Source organism: Beta vulgaris, chromosome 3 (genome assembly GCF_026745355.1).
Source record: "Beta vulgaris subsp. vulgaris cultivar EL10 chromosome 3, EL10.2, whole genome shotgun sequence".
NCBI classification, from domain to species: domain Eukaryota; kingdom Viridiplantae; phylum Streptophyta; class Magnoliopsida; order Caryophyllales; family Amaranthaceae; genus Beta; species Beta vulgaris.
The window spans coordinates 13,453,176-13,477,154 of NC_079204.1; the positions used below are offsets into that span (position 1 = coordinate 13,453,176).

At 36.4% G+C, this 23,979-nt stretch overlaps 1 protein-coding gene across 4 annotated transcripts in view; it reads right to left on the minus strand.

The window, feature by feature from the left end:
* Window positions 1-23,610, minus strand: part of LOC104888793 (receptor-like protein EIX2) — a 48,421-nt gene extending 24,811 nt beyond the window's left edge. For 2 of the 4 annotated variants that reach the window (XR_007272510.2, XR_007272511.2), the window contains exons 1-2: window positions 20,564-23,609; window positions 20,258-20,306 (exon numbers count right to left, since the gene is read on the minus strand). Coding sequence is in view for 1 of the 4 variants with exons in the window: in XM_048641107.2 (XP_048497064.1) it covers window positions 20,574-23,567 (2,994 nt within the window). In the remaining 3 variants the exon portion in view is untranslated. Of the gene's footprint in view, window positions 1-19,882; window positions 20,134-20,257; window positions 20,307-20,563 lie in introns of those variants that run through there. The other 2 variants (XR_007272509.2, XM_048641107.2) reach the window with 2 other exon arrangements.
* Between the last annotated feature and the right edge of the window lie 369 nt (window positions 23,611-23,979).

Sequence of the window (23,979 nt, forward strand, 5' to 3'; positions counted from 1 at the left end):
TCTATCTCTAACGATATTCACCTAAATATCAAGCAATTACGGACCATGAACTTCATCCGTGAATCTCAACACAACACCCGTCCTTACATTCTTTTGGTGGGATCGGAGAAAACTTCATGGTGCCGCCTTCCTAACCCTCTATCACTTCTCTCAGGAGAAACGCGCCTAATCCCTACTACATTGATCGAACTATCGGGGATCAAAGGCCGCAAGAACCCCAAGGAGGTGGTGATGATGCTCCACCTCCACGACACCCTCCTCTTCGAGCCGACCCTCATTCTTCTCGTGTCGGCTCCTCCTCCGGCCAAGGTGAGCCCTCCTTTGACATGTCCTCAATAGAGGCTCACCTAGCCAACCTTGCATTGTCTCAATCCCAAGGGTTTGGTCACCTCAATGACCAATACCAAAGGATGAGACAAGACATTGACACTATCATGCTCCAACAAAACAAAATATTTCATTATCATGTGGAGCAAGGTCTAGTTGAGCCATTTGTCAACTACCCCAACATGCCGCCCCAATATGGACCGGTTCCGGGGTGGAACAATGGCCAACCGACCTACCCCTTTTGGCCCCCTCGACCACCACCATACGACTACATGGTGTCGGGTGGGACCGATCCAAGGGGCGATCCTTCCTACCCTTTTGACGATCCTACATTTGATGGGGTTGGTCCCCCCATGGTCCCCCACCTTCCCAACTACCGGGCGATGACCCGATCGTTGAGGATTAGGATCGTTGTCATATTTCCCTCGCCCTCCCCCCTATGTCTATCTTTGAAACACCGAGGACGGTGTTTTTGCTAAGTTTGGGGGGGTTGTTCTAGCTTATTATTGAAAGGGCGGGGATGTTAGAAGGGTAGTGAATGATTTAGTGTAAGTGTCTAGAGGATTGGTTTCATATTTGGGTGTACTTATGAGGGTTAGGATTGTTTGATGTTTAGTGTGAATATTTGATGAATGATGCTTGAGTTCGATGATGTGTCTCTAATAAAAAAATAATAATAAAAAAAAAAATCATATGAATCAAGGCAAATCTCTTCCTTTCTTTTTGTTTCTTTTGCTCTTGAGTAAGAACAATCTTCAAAATTTCACTCTTTTGAATGCTTTTATTACTAGATGCTAGAAGTCCGCATGCTTTGAGATGTTTATGGTTGATTTTAGGATATTGTATATTAAGGTAGCGGTTAGAACTTTTTAAGAGCACAAAAGCCTTAATTCATGGATTGTGGTATGATGGTGTTGCTCTCTCTAGTGATTTGAAACCTAAAAGGTGGTATTTGCTTGATAATCACATGTGAGAACTTTAAAAAGGCCCAACATCTACCTTGAGTGCATGGATCCTCGACATTGCATACTTTTATTGAGAACTTGACTCTAATCTATCCAAGATCGCGACCGAGCCACTCTAGGGAAAGATAAAGGCGTTCATTTCGGTGACTTTTTATTTTTTTTTATTTTAGTTCTAGGCTCTTTATTCTTACTTTCTTTTTCTTGATTTTGTTTTTATTTGCATTTGCCCTTTCTCTTAGCCCTTTGAGCCTTGTCCTTTTCTTTTGTTACCCCCTATATAAGCCAATTACCTCATTTTATTTTTCACCCTTGTAGTGAATAGTGAAGTTAGAGCGATTGTCTTGAGTGTTGTTTGAAAAAAAAAAGGGGGGGGAAAAGTGAAAAGAAAAGAAAAGACGAAGAAGAAAGATGAGATTCTTGTGGTATAGTGGAAATTTTTGTATATTTTGAAATAAATGCAATTGCAAACTCTTAAAAAAAAAAAAAAGAGAAGCCACCTAAAGTCAAGGAAGGCAAGGGCATAAAAAAAAAAAAAGGGAAAAAAAAAAAAAAAAAAAAAGGGGAAAGAAAATCCAAAAAAAAGAAATGTTCTTCATTGTCATGTTTTTGAATAAGTTTGGGGGAATCCTACCCCTAAATGGTTGAGTTGATTTGTGATTTATGGTTATATAGCTCTTTCGCTCCTATTAAACTTCACTATATTAGGATTGAGCACCACTATCCAAATTTATTCACACCCTTTACCCCTAGCCTACGTTACCACCCTTAAAAAGTCCTTTTGACCTTAGAGGGTTGAGTCATTGTCGGTGGCGGAAGATTGGATTCAAGCCTATTGAGCAAGTGTGCCATGTCGAGATGTCGAGTAACCTTCTCTTGTTCCACTCTTTGTTACATTCATCGGCTCCATTCTTCGAAGTTTAGAGAAACTACCTTGAACGGCGAATTTGAAACTAGTTGAGAGAACGCGGTAAGTATGGTTGTAGAATTTGAGGAAATGTGCTCTATCTAGTTCTCTATGCTTAGTGTATGGTATGTTTCTATCAACCTATGAACATCTTTGAGCATGCTTACTTTTAGTGTCTAGAAATCCTTGCATCCATTTGTGTTCGCTTCTTCTTTATCTCACTTAAGAGCACCCTTTTTATTTTATTTTTCTTCCTTTGTTTAATTTTGACTTGCCTTGCATTCTAAGATCTAGAGTTATGGGTCAAAACTCTTAGAAAACCCTTACGAGAGCATTACTCGTCCTCATTGGCAACTTTGGGGTTTAAATGGCTTGTCATTTGCGCTAAAGATGACCGTGATTCCTACGAAAATGAGTTAGTGTATATAGTTTCATTTTTTTTCTTTTTTCGGTTGAGTGCATTTTCTTTTTGCAACTTTGCCTTGCTATCCTCCTCGTATCATTTCCTCCCTTTCTATGTCTCTTTGTACTTTGCTTGAGGACAAGCAAACACTCAAGTTTGGGGGAAGTTGATGAGTGAGATTTATCTCACTCTTAGGGTAGTTTTTTAGGCCATTTTATATGTTTTATGTTGCATTTTAGTTTATCTCCTCTCTAATTTCACCTCTTTATCTATCTAATTCTCTCTTAGTATGTGTATGTGTATTTGCATCCCCCTCCCCCATTTTTCTATTTGATCTTTGGTGTATAGGAGTTCAAGCTCCTATAAGTTTAGAGGGGAACAAAGAAAGGGAAGCAAAGAGGAAGAAGCTTGCCCGGGAAGCTGAAACACCGCCCGAGCAAAGACGCCCGTTCGAGCTCGAGAGGGCTCGCCCGATCTGGGACGCCCGCCCGGGCTATTGTGGTAGCCCGCCCGGGCTCATTAGCCCCAAAACTTTCTGCCTCCTCTGTGAAAAATGGCGCACGTCCGAGAAGGTAGCCCGGGCCTGACTACCCTGCACCGCCCGGGCTCATTAAACGACCGCCCGGCTCTATGTGGTCGCCCGCCCGGGCCCTGTCTCGCCCGCCCGGGCGCCTGGCCGTTGGGTTATTTTTCGAGTTTCTTTTGTTTTACGACGGCTGTAATTGAGAGAGGTATAAATACTTCTCTCCCCCTTTTTAGAAGGGGATCCAGATTTCTAGAACCCTAATCTTGTTTATTAGTGGAGGAGAGAGAAAACTTGGCTCAAGGTGTAATTTGGAGATTGGAAATCAATGAAAAAGTGACAATTTCTTTGAACTTTCTTGTTTCCTTAGTAATCCTCTCAATCCTTTCTTTCTTTCTCATTGTTTTTATGCATTTCTACTTTGTTAGCTTCATATTTTCATAGTTTAACCTTCATGTTTAATTATTAATATAGATTAGACTCTTCTTTTCCTCATTGTTTCTTCTTGTTTATTTATTAGATTGTTTTAAATTATTGATTTTTGTTGATTTTTTACTATTTCTAGATTGGTGATTTATTGCTATTTTCTCCATGATTAGAATGTCTAGTAGTGTAATGGATAGTGAGTAGTTAATCAACTAGGATTGGGAGTATCCCAATCATTGTTTCCATCCTATTTGCATGAGTAGAGTTTATTGAGTTGGTTATGCTTGAGATTTGTGTAATTTCAATTTTTGGCGTCGATTGGTGACTAAGTTGATGTGAGCTCCATCACCTTTTGATCCTTTGTTGCCCATTTAAAGGTTTACTTTTATGTGGATGACCTTCATGATTGATTGATTTATTGTTGCATATCACTTGTTAATTGGTATAAACTTGGGTTTGGCTTCATTCCTAACTTGGCCTAGTTAGGTGATAACGCCTCGAAACATAGGTTTTGTTGCCATAATTAGGACTTTAAACTCCCTAACAACGATTTTAGAGGTGTTTAGGTCTGCTTATTCCCTTTGCATATTCCCAATACATGTCAACCCTCTTATCTTTATTTGTTTTTTTTTGGATGTGAATTTGTGATTGTGGCGATTTCCCATTCCTAGTGTTTTTCCTAATTTGATTCCAATAGTATTAAACACTTAGTTCAACACAAACTTGACCATTTCTTCGATTTAGCTTACTCTTAGCGATTCTATCTTAGTGAGACCCTCCGATCCTTGTGGTTCGACCCTTGCTTACCACTTAAGTAGTTTAGGTGGATAGTTAGGTTATTATTTGACATTAGGAAAACTAGTAACGACCTAGTTCTTCCTTTATCAGCAGATCGTATGCCGAACCAGGGCGAACTCACAGATTGCATTGCTTCAGATGAAGATTTTTATTAAGGCAAAATTAAGTCAAATCTGCGATGTTTACATTTCTAGGGTGATATGTATTTCTATTAGAATTTTTTGTTTTTCAGAAATGATTTGTAAGTGCCGTTTGGCGAAATATTAATGAAATCCCTTTTCTTTCAAAAAAAAAAAAAAAAAAATGAGGAGGAAAGAGGGAGAGATAGCCTCAACCATGAGTGATTCCTAATATACTCCGTTTTCTTTTTGTTGTTCCTGTATTGCTCATTAGGAAATTTCAATACTTTGTTCCTTTTTTGAATCTTTCCATAAATAGTATAATTAATTAAATTAACTATTAGTTTTAAGTAATAATAAATGTGTCCACATTATTGAGTAGTCATTTTTTTTTACTTTTTTACCCCTCAAACTTCTGTCTAATTAGTTGTCTAGTACTCCATCCGTTTCCTAAAGATCTTCCCTCTTTCCGTTTAAGGGTGTTTCCAAAAGATCTTCCCTCTTTTGTTTTATTCCTTATTTGGCAAAACAAATTTCCCTATTTACCCTCTCATGTCACTATCATATGGTCCACCATTACATTATTAATTTCAATTTTACTCCCTTTCTCCTCCTACTTTAACCCCTTTTTATTTGTTTATTTATCTTAACCCCTTTCTCTCTCCTACTTTACTCACACCATGCCCCACACAACTTGATTTTCCTTGGTATCTGTAGGAACAGTAAGTGGGAAGATCTTTAGGAAACGGAGGAAGTATAGAATAAGGCTATGTTTAGTTCACCTTATTTTTGCTTATTTCAGATCTAATCAGATCAGATCAGATCAGAAAAAATAAGTTCAGATCAGATCAGTCAGTTTTAAAAACTCATTATTATTATTAAATATCTTCATTACATATTAGTAAAAATTATAATAATTGAATATTAATAAAGTACTCATTGAGACGAATCAAACAAGACCCAGATGACTATATTTTTTCTTATAGATTGAGAAAAATCTAAATTATAAGATCTTGTAATCAGATCAGTTCAGAAAAAATAAGTTCAGATCAGATCAGAAAAAATAAGTTCAGATCAGATCAGATCAGATAAGTTCAGATCAGAAAATTTCAGGTGAACTAAACATAGCCTAACTCAAAGAGCAATAAATTTGTTCACACTAGTTTGTAGTTACTTTATTCTTTTAACCCTCAATCTTTTTGTATCATTGGTTGCCTAACATGGAATAACTCAAAAGGCTTAGAATCTTTATTTTTGTTAATTTTATATTATTTAAAACAGTAGAATCTTGCCCATTTTATGAATTGCATTGGTTTTCTTCCCTAAATCCAAATAGGAATGACAAAAGAAAATGGAGGGAGTATAATTAAGATTATGAAACCTAATATACTAGGAAAGTAAGTTACAAGATAAGGAAGATCAATTAAATGAATAAATATGCGAATTTAACAAATCCGGGTACGCGTAACAGACCCTACTAAATAGTTTGATCTTGTAAAGCCCATATCTCCTAGAATATAACTCGCCTCGGGTGTTTGTAACCTATCACTACAAAGCTCTTCAAGTTTAATTTCCGATGCCGCTGGAATTAATCAATTATTATAATTGAGTCAAAAGTAATGGAAAAAAGAAAAGACATGACTCAATTTCCACAGTTCTTTCTTCAAATTCCAACTTCATTTTGGCTCCAATTTGCACTCAAAGATATTCATAACGATCCTTATCAATATAGTTTCCGTCCAATTGCTCCTAAATACTCAAGCTTTTCCAATAATACTACATTATGCTCTCAATACCTGAAATTCATTACAAAAATACCAAAATCGCGCAAAAGGAGTAATATTTCACAACTTAAGTAATTATATGAAGCTATAAACTACAATACACTTAAAATGCAACCTAGCTAAATGAACTTAAAAACTATATAAAATATGATACATCACCCACCCCCCAGACCTCCCCAACCCTATCTACACCATCGAAACCATCCTCGTCCCCTCCCAACATTTCTTCCACACCACCCGCCTCTCTCTTGCCACTTTGAGATCGTTAGCACATCGATGAGCAACTTCTCCTCGATCTCTAGCAAATTCTTGGAACTGATTTCACTCAAAACAAAGTCCCCCGTTACAAAAAAAAGCAAACTAAAAATTTCAAAAGCTATAGCTTAAACAGAGAAAAAAAAAGATTAATAATGATTGGAGAAATATTTCATACTTTACCCAAAATTTCAACAAAAGTAAGAAACAGGAAAGTTAGAGAAAAAAAAATCAAGGATCTAGAATAGAAGAAAAACACACCCAAAATTGAGAGACCGAAAACTCATACTTATAGTAAAAAATGGCCTTCTTTTTGTAGTATGAAATTTCAAATTTCTTTTGGCCAAAGCTCGATTCCCGCGGCCGATTGGTGTGAGTTACGACCTTACTTCGATAGCGGCAAAGCGTATAGCCGCTGAATGAAGATTGGAAAAGAAAAGATACAACAACTTTATAGGATTTCACTCTTTCAGACTTAGAGTAAAAGAGTAGGAAAAATAGTATGATAAAACAAAGAAGGAAAATGAAAATGGGAAAAAAAGCAAGGTGTTACATAGTTCGTTCTCAACTAGTAAATATACTGTTATCCCTAAACAGGTTCTTCGATGAAGACTTGTGCAACGATATCCTAGTTAGATAATCCCAAAACTGCAAAAATTGGACCCACCGTGGAGGTTTTGGTGGTGGCTCCCCCTCCAAAGCTTAAGTTAGGTAGCAGGAGTAATAAGAAAAAGTAGAGATAGAGAGAGAAAGTGAAAGAGAGTTTTCACATAGTACTAGTACACAACACTGAAAAAGGTCATTTTCTTCTGATTTCAAGGACTATTTATAGTGTTTGGGGTCTGATTGACATAATTTGAGGTCACCCTAATTTAAGGGCACCTTATTGGCTAGGCAATCAGAGCTCGACATGTGGCGGACAGTGATTGAGAAGTACATATCAACCGATCATATGCAGCCGTTTTTTGTGATTTGGGCCCAAATGTTATATCAGGCCAAAAAGGTGGCCTGATACCTTCCTTTAGTGGAAATTAGTACTTCAGCCATCCTTTTTTCCCTATACTTCTGTTTTGTATAGAGACACATGGACGCTCCAGATGGGACACATGTTCCTTGGAGAGCCACTGATTTTCAAGCTACAACATTGACCCCTAAAAGGGGATTTCACTGTTGGCACCAAGACGGTTAAAAACCCTTTTACTTCAAGGGAGTTACCTTGCTTTTCAAAAAATGGCAAAAACGTTTTCACCCCTCTATAAATATGAACCTTTGTCCTTTCGAAGCCATTTCACACCTTGAAAGAATTGTCTTAAGGAGAAAAACTCTGCTTTTCTTCTGAATTTCTAGAGAGAGTGTGAGTTCGTCCAGCTTCCGCTATCTTCATCGATCGTCCGAGTAGCTCAACAAGTATCCCCTTTTACTTCTTTTTTCTCCTTTATACTTTATTTTTATTTAGAAAATCAATAAAAATGAATTCCTCTTCTTCGTCAAATAATCCCGACCATCCAAGAGTTAGTCTTGACGTTAGAACCAATATCCTTCCTTCTTCGACACATTCTAGAGTTCGGCCTATTCTGGCCGGTAATATTTTGTTGTTTATAAATTTGGACAACAAAATCAGACGACCCAGTTTACATGTGCACGGTATGTAATCTGGTGCGCGTCAAGCATACTGCCCGTCTTAGACGTGGAATAGTTCTCCCAGCCTCCAGTTCTGAGATGGAGGCGTCAACCGGGCAGATCCCCGAAGATGGGGAACGCGAAATTCAAAGTGCGCGGCCAGTGCTCGAGCATTCTTCCCCTGGAAACGTCTGAGAAGATGGAGCCGACCGAATAATTCCATAAACAAGCCCGTCTGGAAAAGAGGTTGAGATGGAAGAGGATACGAAAAGGGTGTGAATCTGGCTCCTCTGATGACCCTTCTACAGTTCTACTACCTCGTCTGAAATTAGAAGACGCCTAGGTTTCCTCTCTGATCCGCGATTCATATTGGCCAATCCGGCTAAGGAAAATAGGCATTATGACAGCATCGGCCACAACCAGTTGGCCGCCAACTCGTGGCAGAACATACTAACTTTCCTTGTCGTCTGTTAGTTGAGGGGTATTCCTCTTTCCTTGGCCTTTACGCAGATACATTATGTAATCTAAGGTCCCTAAAACTGTAGAGGGGGCCTGATTCAGTGTCTGCAATCGTCACGGCTTCCTCACTTATTAGGATAAGACGTCTAAGATGCATACGTGGAAGGTCGAGTTCTTATTCGTTGGGGCACTAATGAGGCCGTTGCAAGAAGATATCGCTACTTTAGCCAGACGCCCACAAATACTGGACAAACATCGTCCTTCTTGGAGCTAGAAAGCAGTTTCGAGGAAAAGTTGGTAGAATACTTCAAAATAGCGGAGTATTCTAAACCAAACAGCTCATATTGCAAGGAGACGTCCAACTGAATACCCTTCAAAGAGATGTTTTATGATGATAATTTCCTGGTCGTTGCTGGCTTGCGGTTGGCCGAAGATAGAGGTATAGCGCAAATTTTCTTAAGTAAAACTTATCGTCTAAGGTCTTTGCATGGTTTACTAATGTTTTGTTTTTTCTTGCAGCCTCTGCCAATTCTGTTTTGAAAATATCTTGGACGGGAGACATCAGTATGTCAAGATTCATAGACTCGCTCTGGAAGGAGTTCAACAAGACCGGCTCCGAGAAGAGGACGAAGACTTTGGTTTAGTGAAACATTCTTTATTCTGTTTGATTTTTTTTCCCTTTGGTCGTTTCACTTTTTGGATGAAGGTCCTTGGTACTAATTAAGAGAACGGCCAAAATGAGTTGATTTCCCTCGGCCAACGACTTTCGTCCAGATTTGAGGTCCTCTTTTTGGACGAGGCCTTTTTAGAGAAGGAAGGTGGTCATATAAGTCGTCTTCCCTTAAAGAGGGACCTTCATCCAAGTTTGGATCCTGCTTTTGGATGAAGACTTCCTCCAGAAGGAAGGCGGCCTGATCCGCTTGGCTTTTCCTGTCGGCTTCCTTCTTTAGGTAAGAGTCGTCCTACCCAGATCAGACCAGCTTATTTTTATCGGCTTCCTTCTTCAGGTGACCCTCGTCTGAAGAACAAGATATGGCTAGGCGAATACTTGGAAACACTCTTGCATTTTTTCTTTAGACGATTGTATTTCTGACTTGTTTTTGTTTCAGAAAAATGCCCCAACGTCCAAGGCGTTGGCAGGGAACGCGACCGCCAAAAAGCGGTCATCAACAACCGGGGATCATCCCCTTCCAAAATAATCCAAAAACTTTACAGTTAAGAAGAAGGAAGATCATCTGTCTGCTGAGAAGGTTGAGAAGCATTCTAAGACGGTTGATTCAACGACCATCATCCCCTTTGGGGATGACACCAATGCCCTCACCTATACTGCCATCATTGCCACACAGCTGGACACGGCTGAGCTTATAAGAGATATTCCCGCAGTAGCCAAGGAGATGAAAGAACACCCGGACGCGACTAATAAAGAAGGCTCGACCTTCAGTGGCCATGTTGCCAGGGTGGTGTCTCAAATGCCCCCGGCCTACCGATCCGTATCATTGTCCTCTGGTGGGTCATACTACTCCAACGTATGAATTATTGATCAATGTAACCCTAGACTTCAAGAGAGTACATATATATAAATACTAGTATTGTTTGCACGTGATGCATACGCGACATCGCGGTGATATTGTACATGTTTCTTTTATTTTGAAAATTTGGAAGTTACCTTCACTAATTAAATTTGGAATTTTTTTTTGAGGGAAAAAAGTGAGAAGTTACATACTTGCATTAGAGTTTTTTTTTTAAAAAAAATCAATTACTTTTTTGCCCCCATTAATTATCTTAGAATAACAAATTTATAAAAGGTATTTAAGAAAATTCAAGTGGACACTAAATTACTCAACATTTCCCGAATACAATAGAGATACAATTAATTACATAGACTGTAATACAATTTGGTTTTTGAAATTTAGGTTAATGTATAAGAATATAACCGGTGCAATTAAATAGTGCAGTGGTGATAATTAGGGATGCTATAAAATTTTAAGAGATTTTTTTTAATATATAAGATTATTGAAATGTATGATATGCTATTATTTGCTTTAGAATAATGAGTATTAATATATACACTAGCTATAGTGAGTGTCTCGAGCGATGGTTCGAGTTGTTTCTTATCGTAACTTTTTGTCTAGTGAGGAAAAATTGATGTTATAATTTGAAAATACACCCTTAGAAGTTTGGAAAGGAAAGCAATAACTTAACTTTCTACAAGTAATTGGAATAAGAGTTTATGTCTACAATAGTATATTGTTATCACCCATTAATGTGTTAGATATCAAATTACTTGTATAAGTGTTTTAATGAGATATATATAATTTCAAGATCTTATTATATTTTATTTTGAAATATTAAACAATGATATTATGTTAGATTTATGGTTAAGCTTTCACTTTTCATTTTTCAAAGGTCACGAGTTTGTTAATTACCTTGTAACTACACAACATTACTTTTTTTAATTGAGGGGTTTGACATGAAGATAGAACATTCACATTAGAGCATTAGAGGAGAGTGTCACGTGGGACATAGACTTTCTTAGAAACACCTTTTAATATATTTAGTATACATATGTATCTAATTGTTTTTAAAGTAGACATATTATCTTATTTTTAAATAACATTTTTCCACAAAGATCAATATGAGATTGTACTTTAGTTAGTTTGTACATTCATGTTTCAAATGATAGATTATGGGTTTCGATCTTAACACACATTTTTATTGTTTAATATGTCTAATTTGATTGTTTGGGAGGAGGAAGAAAACATGTGATAAAATCACATTATATATATATTTATATATGTTGTGAGAAATAGAGAGAGAAGTTATGCAAATATATCAGAGAGTATTGTATTGCATTGATGTGTAAACTGATTTCTTACATCGATGTATTTAAAAGCAAAGTTTTTACTGTGCACAATTGCAAATTTTCAACACGGGAGAAAATTACCTGACATGCATTAAATGCACGCAGGAAATATGGACTTCACACATATGTGAACAGTGGACTTCACACATGTAAACAGTGGAATTGTTCATTCCACTGTTTCTCAACACTCCCCCTTGAATGTCCACTTATAAGTCATAATAGACGTTGTCTCATTAAGAATCTTTGTTAGGAAAAATCCCGTGGGAAAAATCCATAACTAGGGAAAGAGTACAACTATTATGTATCCTTATATGCTTAAAATCAACTGCCTCATTAAAAACCTTGTCAGGAAAAACCCGGTCGGATAAAAACCTGATCGAAGGGAAAAAGAGTGCAGCGCATATAATACTCCCCCTGAATCTAGCATATACATGAAGATGACGCATTCCAATTTTTCGGACTAATTCTTCAAATTTCTTCGCCGGAAGGGATTTGGTGAATAAATCTGCAAGATTCTCACATGATTGGATTTGTCGAATGTTGATCGTCCCTTCCTTTTGGAGGTCATGAGTGAAGAAGAGCTTTGGTGATAAATGTTTAGTTCTGTCTCCTTTGATGTACCCTTCGCTTACTTGGGTGATGCATGCAGTATTGTCTTCGTAGATGATAGTTGGATTTGTTGTTATTGTTTCCATCCCATTCTTCTTGGATATTCTTGATCATTGACCTTAGCCATACACATTCCCTTCCAGCTTCATAAAGAGCAATTAATTCGCATGATTTGATGATGTGGCCGTCAAAGTCTGCTTCGTGGATTTCCAAGATATTGCAGTACCTCCATAAGTGAATACATATCCGGATTGAGACTTAGCCTTTTGGGTCTGAAGGTAGCCAGCATCTGCATATCCAATGAGTGACGCATTGGGTCTCGATTGATAGAATAATCCGAGATCTTGTGTTCCTCGAAGATAACGTAATAAGTGTCTGACTCCATTCCAATGTCTCTTGGTTGGTGCATTGCTGTATCTAGCTAACAAGTTTACTGAAAAAGCTATGTCAGGTCGAGTATTGTTAGCCAAGTACATTAAAGCACCAATTGCACTTAGATATGGTACTTCAGGACCAAGAATCTCCTCGTTTTCTTCTCGTGGTCTGAATGGATCATCTTTCTCATTCAGGGAACGCACTACCATTGGAGAACTTATTGGGTGGGCTTTGTCCATGAAAAAACGTTTCAGGATTTTTTCTGTATAGTTTGATTGATGGACAAAAATCCCATTTCTTAGATGTTCCATTTGCAGGCCAAGGCAAAATTTTGTCTTCCCGAGATCTTTCATCTCAAATTCTTTCATCAAGTATTTTGCAGTCGCTTCAAGTTCTCTAGGAGTTCCGATAATGTTCAAATCATCGACATATACAGCAATGATCGCGAATCCTGATTTAGATCGCTTAATGAAAACACAGGGACTGATTTGATTATTTTTGAATCCTTCTTTCAATAGGTATTCACTAAGACGATTATACCACATTCTTCCAGATTGTTTTAACCCATAGAGTGATTTTCTCAATTTTATTGAGAACATCTCTTTGGGCATGCAATTTTCTGGTAGTTTTAGTCCTTCAGGAACTTTCATATAAATATCTGTGTCAAGTGAGCCATACAAATATGCGGTCACTACATCCATCAATCTCATTTGCAATCCTTTCGAAACTGATAAACTTACCAGAAATCTTAGTGTAGTTGCATCGACTACTGGAGAATATGTCTCATCATAATCAATCCCTGGCATTTGCGAAAAACCTTGGGCTACTAATCTTGCCTTATATCTAGTAACCTCATTTTTCTCATTTCGTTTTCTCACGAATACCCATTTGTACCCAACTGGTTTTACACCTTTTGGTATTTGGGTTATTTGACCGAATACTTCACGTTTTTCAAGTGATCTCAATTCTGCTTGAATTGCCTCTTTCCATTTTGGCCAATCTTTTCTACGGCGACATTCATCAACTGTATTTGGCTCTACATCATTTTCATCGTATGTCATTTCAACCGCTATCGAGTAAGCAAAAATTTCATTCAAGACAACATCTTTTCGATTCCATTGTCTCTTTGTAGAAACATAATTAATTGAAGTTTCATTGTTGTCTACGCTTTCATGTTCCTTTTCTTCTGGAACACGTTTCTCTTCATTTTTGTTTTCATCATGCTCTGTTGGGAGATTTATATTAATTTCGTTCGTTGTCTCCCCTTGCCTTTTCATTTTTCTCGGTTTTAAATCTTTAGAACCGGGTGGTCTGCCACGTTTTCGACGTGCTATTGACTCATTTTCAATTGCCTTATTGTCATTAGGAATTTCAATCCGTTCCGGAGCATTCGCAGCAGGTACATGTGACTTTGTCACTTTCTTAGAATCTGTGAATGCATCTGGCAATTGGTTTGCAATACTTTGCAGATGAACAATTTTCTTGACTTCTTGTTCACATGAATTTGTTCTCGGGTCCAGAAACGACATTTGCGATGCGTTCCATGTAATTTCCGATTTTATATTTTGTGGGTCCACTTTCTCTCCCCCTAAGGATGGGAATACCGACTCATTAAAATGACAGTCGGCAAATCGAGCCGTAAATAGATCACCAGTTGTTGGCTCTAAATATTTGATAATTGATGGAGATTCAAATCCAACATATATTCCCATCCTTCTTTGTGGACCCATTTTAGTACGTTGGGGCGGACAATAGGTACATGTACAGCGCACCCAAAAATTCTCAAATGTGAGATATTCGGTTCTCGACCAGATACTAATTGTAATGGTGAGAATTTGTGATAGGCTGTCGGCCTTAATCTTATCAATGTTGCCGCATGTAATATAGCATGACCCCAAGTAGTAGATGGCAATTTTGACCTCATTATTAATGGTCTTGCAATTAATTGTAGTCTTTTGATTAATGATTCAGCAAGACCATTTTGTGTATGTACATGAGGTACAGGGTGCTCAACAATAATCCCAATAGACATGCAATAGTCATTAAATGTTTGGGATGTAAATTCCCCAGCATTGTCTAATCTTATTTTCTTTATTGTATGATCTGGGAATTGAGTTCTTAATCGAATTATTTGAGCCAAAAGTTTTGCAAATGCAACATTTCTGCTTGACAGAAGGCTCACATGTGACCATCGAGTAGAGGCATCAATTAATACCATGAAATAACGAAATGGTCCACATGCAGGATGAATAGGCCCACAAATATCTCCTTGAATTCTTTCTAAAAACATTGGAGATTCAGTGGCAATCTTATTTATAGATGGTCTGATTATCAATTTGCCAAGTGAGCATGCAGAGCATGTTAATTCATTTGACCGAGGAATTTTGACATTCTTTATAGAGTGTCCATTTGAGTTTTCAATGATTCTATGCATCATTCCTGTGCCAGGATGGCCTAATCGGTCATGCCATAGAGTAAATGATTTTTAGTTATGTAACTTCTGGTTAGATATCATATTAATTTCAATCGGACGTATATCTATGCGATATAGTCCCGAGGAAATTGCTGGCAATTTTTCATAGATGTATTTCTTGCCGTTTTTCTCTGCCGTTAGGCATATGAATTCCTCTTTGTTCACCGTCATTGTTTCCAAATGGTAACCATTCTGACGTACATCTTTGAAACTTATGAGGTTCCTTCGAGATTTACTCGAATATAATGCGTCATTAATTATCAATTTTGTCCCATTTGGAAATATAATGCAAGCTTTTCCAGAGCCTTCAATTAGCTTGGCTGTCCCAGAAATTGTACTAACATTTGCTTGGAATATTGTAAGTTTTGAAAAATACTCTTTATTTTTCAATATGGTGTGTGTTGTCCCACTGTCCAGGAGACATTGTTCTTTAGTTCCAACTTCTGATGAATTCATATCTTCATAAATAATAAATACGATGATTAGTATAAGAAAAATACGTATTTTTATTAATAATAAAGGAACAAATACATGAAAGTGGATATTGAAGCAGTTTAAATAAACTAAGCACATTAATCGATTGTGATCTAAACAAACTTATTTTCAACTTCAGCATCATCCATAAAAAAACTGAAACATCAAGGCTGGGCATGGATGTAGTGGCTTCATTAACAAAGTTTGCTTCAGCATTTTTTCCTTTGTTTTTTATTGAAGCTTGATATAGATCTACCAAATGTTTGGCAGTACGACATGTGCGGCCCCAGTGCCCGTCATGCCACATCTATGGCAAGTATCATTTCCTTTATAGGACGTCTGCCTCTGATTTCCAGATGATTGTCCCCAATTTTTATCAGAATGTTTAAAATTATTATTTCTTGGGGAAAATCGGCCTCTTCCACGTCCACGCCCTCGGCCACGGTAATTACCACGTCTCTCCCACGACCGTTGTAATTACCGCGTCCACCACTATGTATAGCATTTGCTTCTGGTGGATTAGAGCTTTCTATAGCATTTATCTCATGAGTGGCTGAAGACCCCGTAGGTCTAAGATTATGATTTTTCAGCAAAAGATCATTATTTTGTTCAGCCACAAGTAGTACTGAGATTAGCTCAGAGTACTTTTTGAAAGCTCTGAACCTGTATTGTTCTGCCAATATGATATTAGAGGCGTGGAAAGTGGAGAGCGTTTTGTTTATCATTTGCTCTTCTGTGATGGGATGATCACAATATCTTAACAATGATACAATTCTAAACAATGTTGAATTGTAATCACTGACCGTTTTAAAATCCTGGAACCTCAGATTGGTCCAGTCATAATGTGCCTTTGGGAGAAGCACATTTTTGTGATGCCCATATCTTTCATTTAGGCTATCCCATAGTTCTTTTGGATCATCCACAAGTAGATATTCACTTTTTAAACTTTCATGTAAATGATGTCTTAGGAGGACTAAGGCTTTTGCCTTTTCTTGTACAGTCGCAATTTTAACTGATGCGGCTGTTGTAGTTGCATCCCCTTGTTGGGTTGTCACATCTTTAATTGTATGTTCCAGTCCTTGGGCCTTTAAATTCATTTGGGCGTCCACCGTCCATTCTAAAAACTTTTGCCCAGATAGATCTAGTATGTTAAATTGTCTTTTCACTAGATCTCCCATTCTTTTGACTACAAATAGGTAAATATTTGAAATTAGTAATGATGATAAATCACATATATATATTATCTCCCCCTGATTTATATCATTATTATTATAGATAAATAATACAAACAAAAAAAAATAAAAATAGCGTACAACAATAATGAAGCTAAGCAAAAAAAAACAAGAAAATACCAAAAATAGAAACAAAATACAACAAGTGAATAACAAAAAAAACTTCCTAAAATGCACTTAAAGACAAAAAAAATTGATATTCATGTGCATTTTTCGCCATTCTTCCGGGGGAAATTTTTTTTTTTGTCTCCTATTTATGTATTAGGAGATATATCATTAATGCCATGAGGAGGAAAAAGAAACCGGCTATAAGAAATAAGTAGAGTTTTATTTTCCTAAAATCCTCTTCAAAAGAGGAAGATGAGGGTGGAGGACGGTTGTCGTCGGCGTTAAACATGGTGGCCGGAAGGTTGAGGAAGAAGGAAAAAAATTTGTGGGTTTAGAGAAAAAAAATCGGAAGAAGATAAGGGATATGTGGTGAAAATGGGGATGGTAATCCGCTTTTATAGAGGGTTATCCCTAACTGTGCAGTTCATATACAGTTAAAAAATATACAACGCAATAAAATTCTAATATTGACAAATATATATTAGAGCATGCTAGTAAATTGGTAATATAATATATGTAACTATAAATGCAAAAAAAGTAGAAGATTAGAGACAATAATATATAATAATGTTCTGAATGCTTGTTCCCTGCATACATACGACATTATTGCACATATAAGACATAATAATGCTATCACTTCACTAGGCCGTCCATATAGGTGGCAATAAAAAAAATTAACCTGTCCATATAGGCGGTTTAAGAGCAGATAAAATAAAATAACGTAAATAAAATGTCCTTGCCCTCCATGAAGGTGGCGTTAAAATTATTTGTTTTCTGCGTTAGTAGTATGGTGACGTTTACTACTAGTTTCTTCCTGTTCATCTCTATCTCTTTTATTACTGGCGGGGGTTGATTTTCAGCTGGTTGTATAGGAGGGTTATTATTGGTGTTGGGAACAGGGGTTTGTGGGTTTTCTCTGGTATGAGTATTTGTACCGTTGTTACGGTTACTGGGTCGGGGCTGTATTACAGTTCCCCTCGCTGGGTTGGTAGTGAATGGCACATTGTTTCGCTCTATCCAAAAATAAATACCCGAGACAGAGACATTGTGTAAAACAATGTTAATCCCGTTACTTTGTTGGTCCATGTTCGGGTAGTAAAAGGGTTGGGCTTGGAGAAAAAAATTTAAACTTAAAAACAAAATGGATGTAAAAATTTTAAAGATACCTTAAAAAAAATTTCCGGTAGAACACTCGTGCTGATAACGTGTTGTGAGAAATAGAGAGAGAAGTTATGCAAATATATCAGAGAGTATTGTATTGCATTGATGTGTAAAACTGATTTCTTACACTGTATTATAGGCAAAGTTTCTACTGTGCACAATTGCAAAATTTTCAACACGAAGAAAATTACCTGACATGCATTAAATGCACGCAGGAAATATGGACTTCACACATATGTGAACAGTGGACTTCACACATGTGTAAACAGTGGAATTGTTCATTCCACTGTTTTTCAACAATATATATATTGTTTAGTCATTGTTGAAAAATGGTACTATTCAAACTTCAAACGACTATATGAGATGCCAATATATATATGGAACCACTAACGATGCATGTTAATCCTACTAAGAGACAAGACACAAGAGCCACAATTTGAGTTACCAAAGAATGAAAAAACACGTTTGTTGACTGTTAAATCCAATATCATTACCATGGAAATGCTATTTTATTTCAAAATATTCATTTTCTTTATAAAATTTATTACCATTTGGAATTTTTTGGAAATATATTATTCGGTGATAATAGAAATTTATATGAAGGAAAACCTATTTATATTAGGAGTACTAAATTGCATTACCATTATATATAACCACTAATCGAAACGGAGTTTAACAAATAGTCAAAGATTAAACACACAAAAAATTGAGTCCATACTAAGCGGCACTAGTGCCAAACCAAAAAGCACTATAAGATAGTTTTAGGAAAAATAATTTACTTCACATATATTTTCTTTTCATTTTTTTTTTTGCAAAAACTGATATTTATTAGGTATTTTTCCTAATATATTTCTTAACGTTATAATTTCTTAACGTTATAACCAAGACCGAGCTTGGGGTTGCTCGACTTGGCTCGTAACACTTTTGCTCAAATTCGAGTTGAGTCTCAAGCTTTTTCGAGCTTAACTTTTCTAGTTCATTTTATCTTAAAAGTCAATTGAGTTGTAAAAATTACTCCATCCATTTTTATTTAACTGTTAATCGAGGAAATTGTGCGAAAAACAAGGAGTACAAAAAAAGAATATTTGGATTTGGAAAATGTAAAAGAAGCATTAACATAATATAAAAGAGATGAAAATAGGACAGGTGAGAAGGTTTTAGATGGATTAATAAAATGGATGGTGGAGTATATGAGGTAGAAAAACGTAAATAATTGATATAATAGATTACCATGTAAGGAAAAAGTGAAAGTGTAACATTTAAATAAAAGAGGTCAAAATGAAAAGTGTAACAATTAAAAAACAAAGGTAGAATATTACAACATTCTCCATAAATAAGTTTAAGCTACTTTTTTTGAGTGTTTACGCAAGTATTGTGCACAATTTAGTTAAAAACTTTCATTTAAATTATATAATATGGAAAATAATATATTTCATCCGTAACAAAATACATGATACCTTTGATTTTTTCATGCTTGTCGATGGAGTAATTTGACCATTAATTACTTTAATTCTGTATTAATAAAAATTATAAGAAGGTAATATTATGAAAGTATACATTGAGATGAATCCAACAACATATCATATAATAACTATTGATTTTATCTAAAAAAATGCATGATCAAATCTAGTAGATGAATAGTGCGATTTTTAAAATGTAACATCTATTTTGCTCCGGAGAAAGTAGCTAAAACATATTTCGAACATACTCATGAACCTCTTGAGTCGAACTTTGCTATGTTCAGCTCTTGAAAATTTCAACTTGAGCTTGAATAATTTGTGAGCCAACTAAACTCATTAACACTCCTATATGTGGCAATAAATTATATTGAGGTGATTATAGCATAAGAATGTGATCAGATAAACACTAGTGGATTGGTCATGCGGTGAATATTCATTGTCCATATTCCTTGAGAATGACATAGACTAGCATATGGTATGAGTGGTCCTGTGTTATATATTGACCACAAACTCTTCAGTACTATATAGTATAAATTGATATAGATACTATAAAACCCAGATTACAATATCTGTCAAAGTGTTCGGTTCAAGTCTTATACTAATTAATAATTATTACTACATAATACTATAATATATAAGAGTCTTTACTCTTTAGGCATTACAACTTGAATTCCCACTATAGTAGCAACAATGATACACATGCTAAGTACACATTGTTCACAAGAACTGAAATTCTCAATAGTAGCAACCAGAGATCGATTCCAGCACCTAGCTCAATGCACTGTATAAGATGTCCTTCAAAATAAACACCAGAAATTTAGAAGCATAAATCAGAGATTTTAAGATACAAATTAAAATTTATTATGGGTTATAGTATGCCAAGTATACTTATTTAGGTAGGAGAGCGTACTAATATTACCTACGAGGCAAAACGAAAGATCTTTGTGTCGTCTTGTAGTCCTGACTTCCTGTACCATATGTACATAAGTACATTGATTAATATATTATAGCAGGCAATAATATTAGATGCCTTAACTTATTGTTATAAGGTTTTATTTGAGATTCAAATTCTATCATATTACATTTGTTGCACGTAGATTATGGTGTCACAACTAGTATTCTTGGAGAACTAGTGAAGAAGCTTATACACATGGTCATGTTAATAGTTGATAATGAGTAACTAAAATTGTCTATCAACAAATAGATCAAAGATGAAATTACTAACCTCTGCAACTTCACAATAATCTCCTCTGAACTCTGGCTTTTTTCACGGAAACCATGACACGGAGCTTGTCTCTCATATCATCAAAGAATTGGAAAAATGCATGTCTCCAAGATGTTTTTAGCACTAAACTTCCACAAACTCCCCAAAATCCAAAAATAAATCCGAGCGTCACACTTATGTACAACCCCAGAAGAAAATCATCTTCACGCGCTGGACTATTATTATCAGCTGGTTGATCCCCGGGACATTTTGGGAGTGGCGATCCACAGAGCGCGGGATTCCCCGCAAATACTGAAGCATCAAAGCCTTGAAGCTGAGTACCACTGGGAATTTTTCCAGACAAGTGGTTGTTGGCCAAGTTTAAGATGGCCAAAGAATTCAAAGATGCAAAGCTAGTTGGGATCTCACCGGAAAAATGATTGTTTGACAGTTCAAGAACTTCCAAAGCTGTCAACTCTCCGATTGTTGGCGTAATACTTCCAACCAGATCATTTCTTGACAAGTCCAAGGAGACGAGACCTTTTAGAAAAGAAATTTCAATGGGAATCTCTCCTTCTAGCTTATTATTCGAAATATCGATAGCTTTGACCAGTCCCAAACAATTCCTAAAACTCCACTCTTTTCTTTTCCACATGATTGTTGCATTGTCAAGGGTCTCATATAGTTGATGATATTTCAATGGTGCCGATAAATCTGTCCTATTCTTCATCCCCGTAAGATTATGTATGCATTTTGGAATTTTACCATTGATGTGGTTGGTTGAAAGATCCAAAATCTGGAGGAAAGACAATTGACAAATGCTTAAAGGTATGCCTCCAATGAAATGATTACTTCGTAGGCCAAGATAAGCAAGCCTTGTCAAATTGTTTCCAATCCATGATGGTATGTGCCCAGTCAATGAATTATGACCAATATCCAAAGTAACCAAGGATGTGCAGTTCCCTAAGGCTTTTGGCAGTTGCCCAGAGAAATTATTGTTGCGGAAATGCAACAGTACAAGATTACTCAAGTTACCAACAGAAGCTGGTATAGCACCTGAAAAATTATTATTTTCCAACTGCAGATGTCTTAAATTTTCAAAGTTATTCCAGCAATCTGAAAGTTCCCCAGTCAATAAATTGTTTGAAAGGTCAAGCTCCAATAGTATTGATTTATCTTTAGGACATAGCAAGGAGTGGGGGTCAGAAAACTTGTTGTTATTCAAGAATAAGCGAGTAAGGTTTGGTGGAAATGAGGGTATTGCACCTTCAATATTGTTAAAGCTCATATCTATTATGCATTGGTTGACTTGAATAATATAGTTGCTATCAGAGCTGGCTGGTAGTCTTTGTAGGTCTGGAAGTGTCCCATAAATATTATTGTGAGACATATTAAGATAACCCACCATCGATGATGAGCTCCAAAAAGATTTTGGAATACTGTCTGAAATTCCAGCATTAGAGATATCAAGAAATGAATAATTTTTTAGGCTAACAAGCCATTTTGGAAATGATGGCCCCAATTTGCAATTGCTTAATTCGATCTTTTGGAGCTGAAATGCAGGGACCCAATTGGAATCAAAATTGAACGCTAATTTTGTGTTATTAAACAATATTAACACCTTTAATCTTGACAGATTAGAGAAGTGGATATTAGAGAGAGTACCTTTTAGAGAATTAGAATAAAGAATTAACGTCTCTAGCATAGAGAGTTGCCCTAGACTTGGACTGACCGTTCCATTCAGTCGGTTCGAACCAAGATGTAAATAAGTCAATGAAGAAAAGGTGTCGATTGTGTCCGGAATTGAACCCCAAATTTGATTAGAATTCAAATCTAAATACAACAATGACTTGGCTGCACATCCATTTATTGACTGTATTAGGTTAGGGAGCTCATCAGTGAAATTATTGTAGGACAAGTCGAGAAATTGTAAGCTACAGGAATCTTTTAAGAACTTTTTTGACAAGGATTGGAAATTATTATATGAGAGATCAAGATGCGTGAGAGTCTTTAGGTTTGAAAGATTGACAGGAATTGAACCCTCAAATCTATTTCTCGCGAGAGAGAGATATGTAAGGGACTTCAAATTTCCAATTGCATCTGGAAGGGAACCTTTAATGTGATTACCAGATAGAGAAAGATATGTAAGGTAAGTGTTAATTCCACTCAAATTGAACAACCACGGGAATATGGATTCATCCAAGTTATTAGTAGAAAGATCTAGAAATGAGAGAGTGGTTGTAGAATTCTCGAATGATAATTTTGAAGGCGACAAAACTGGTGAGGGAAGCCAACACCAATTTAAGTTAAGGTAGCTTAAGAATGGGAGGTTGTTTATGACTTGGAGCCAATCTGTTGAATGTCCGAGATAAACTTGTCTCAAGTTGATGTATCTCAACGAAGTTAAATTTGAAAGCCATGACAAGTTTTCGACATACGACGTCAAAAAATTCCAATGGAAGACACTGACATTAGAGATAATCTCGTCACTAGCGAGATCAAGATAACTTAACTGGGAAAGATTTCCAATTTGGTGAGGAATTTCTCCTATAAACCCAGTGTTGGAAAGATAAAGGTACTCCAACTTCTCAAAGGAACCTATAAAACTTGGGATGGGCTTTATTTCAAGTTTTTTTATACTTGGGTTGAGAATAATATCATTATAAGGAACAAAATTATTGTTGCTGAGATCCAAGTAATATAAATGCTTCAAACTAACAAGGGAAGAACTAAGATTACCTATTAGACATTTCGTAAACGAATCAACTCCTCGAAGGTTGAGCATTACAACATTACCAGTTTTATAGTGGCAACGGACGTGATCCCATTGACAACAGTCTCGGTTATGATCATGGTCTCCCCATGAAGACAACAGTCCGCAGTTGTCAACTAGAATGCCCTGTTTAAATTTTAACAATGCTTCTCTCTCATGGTCAATACACTGCACTTGCTTATTATTGCCATTTGAAGGAGAAACGTAGGAGAAAGATAGTAAAAGACAACAAAGTATGATTGGATGGAACATTTTTAAGGTAAGAGAGGATTTTATTGTGATAAGTTATTGATCAATTCAGCCATATATATATATAAATACATGGTAAATATCTTAGAATAAACCAAAAGCAAAAAAAATCGGAGCCAAAATATTCTGCCCAAACCTGCCAAAAATTCAGACCGAGTCTACGGGCTGAGCTTTTTTTATCAGCTCACTATGGCTTCAACCTTTTCAAAAACGTACTTAGCTTAATCAAGAGGACTGCAGGGCCGTCTTCAAGATTTTGGGCTCCGGTTTTAACATGAAAATTGAGCCCCTAAATTTATAGAAAATAAAGATAGAAGGTTAGATTTCTAAAGATGGAATGTTGAAAATCTAAAGATATATAAATCATTGACAAATTTATTAAGGGTGGGAAACAAGAGTGATTTCTTCAGATATG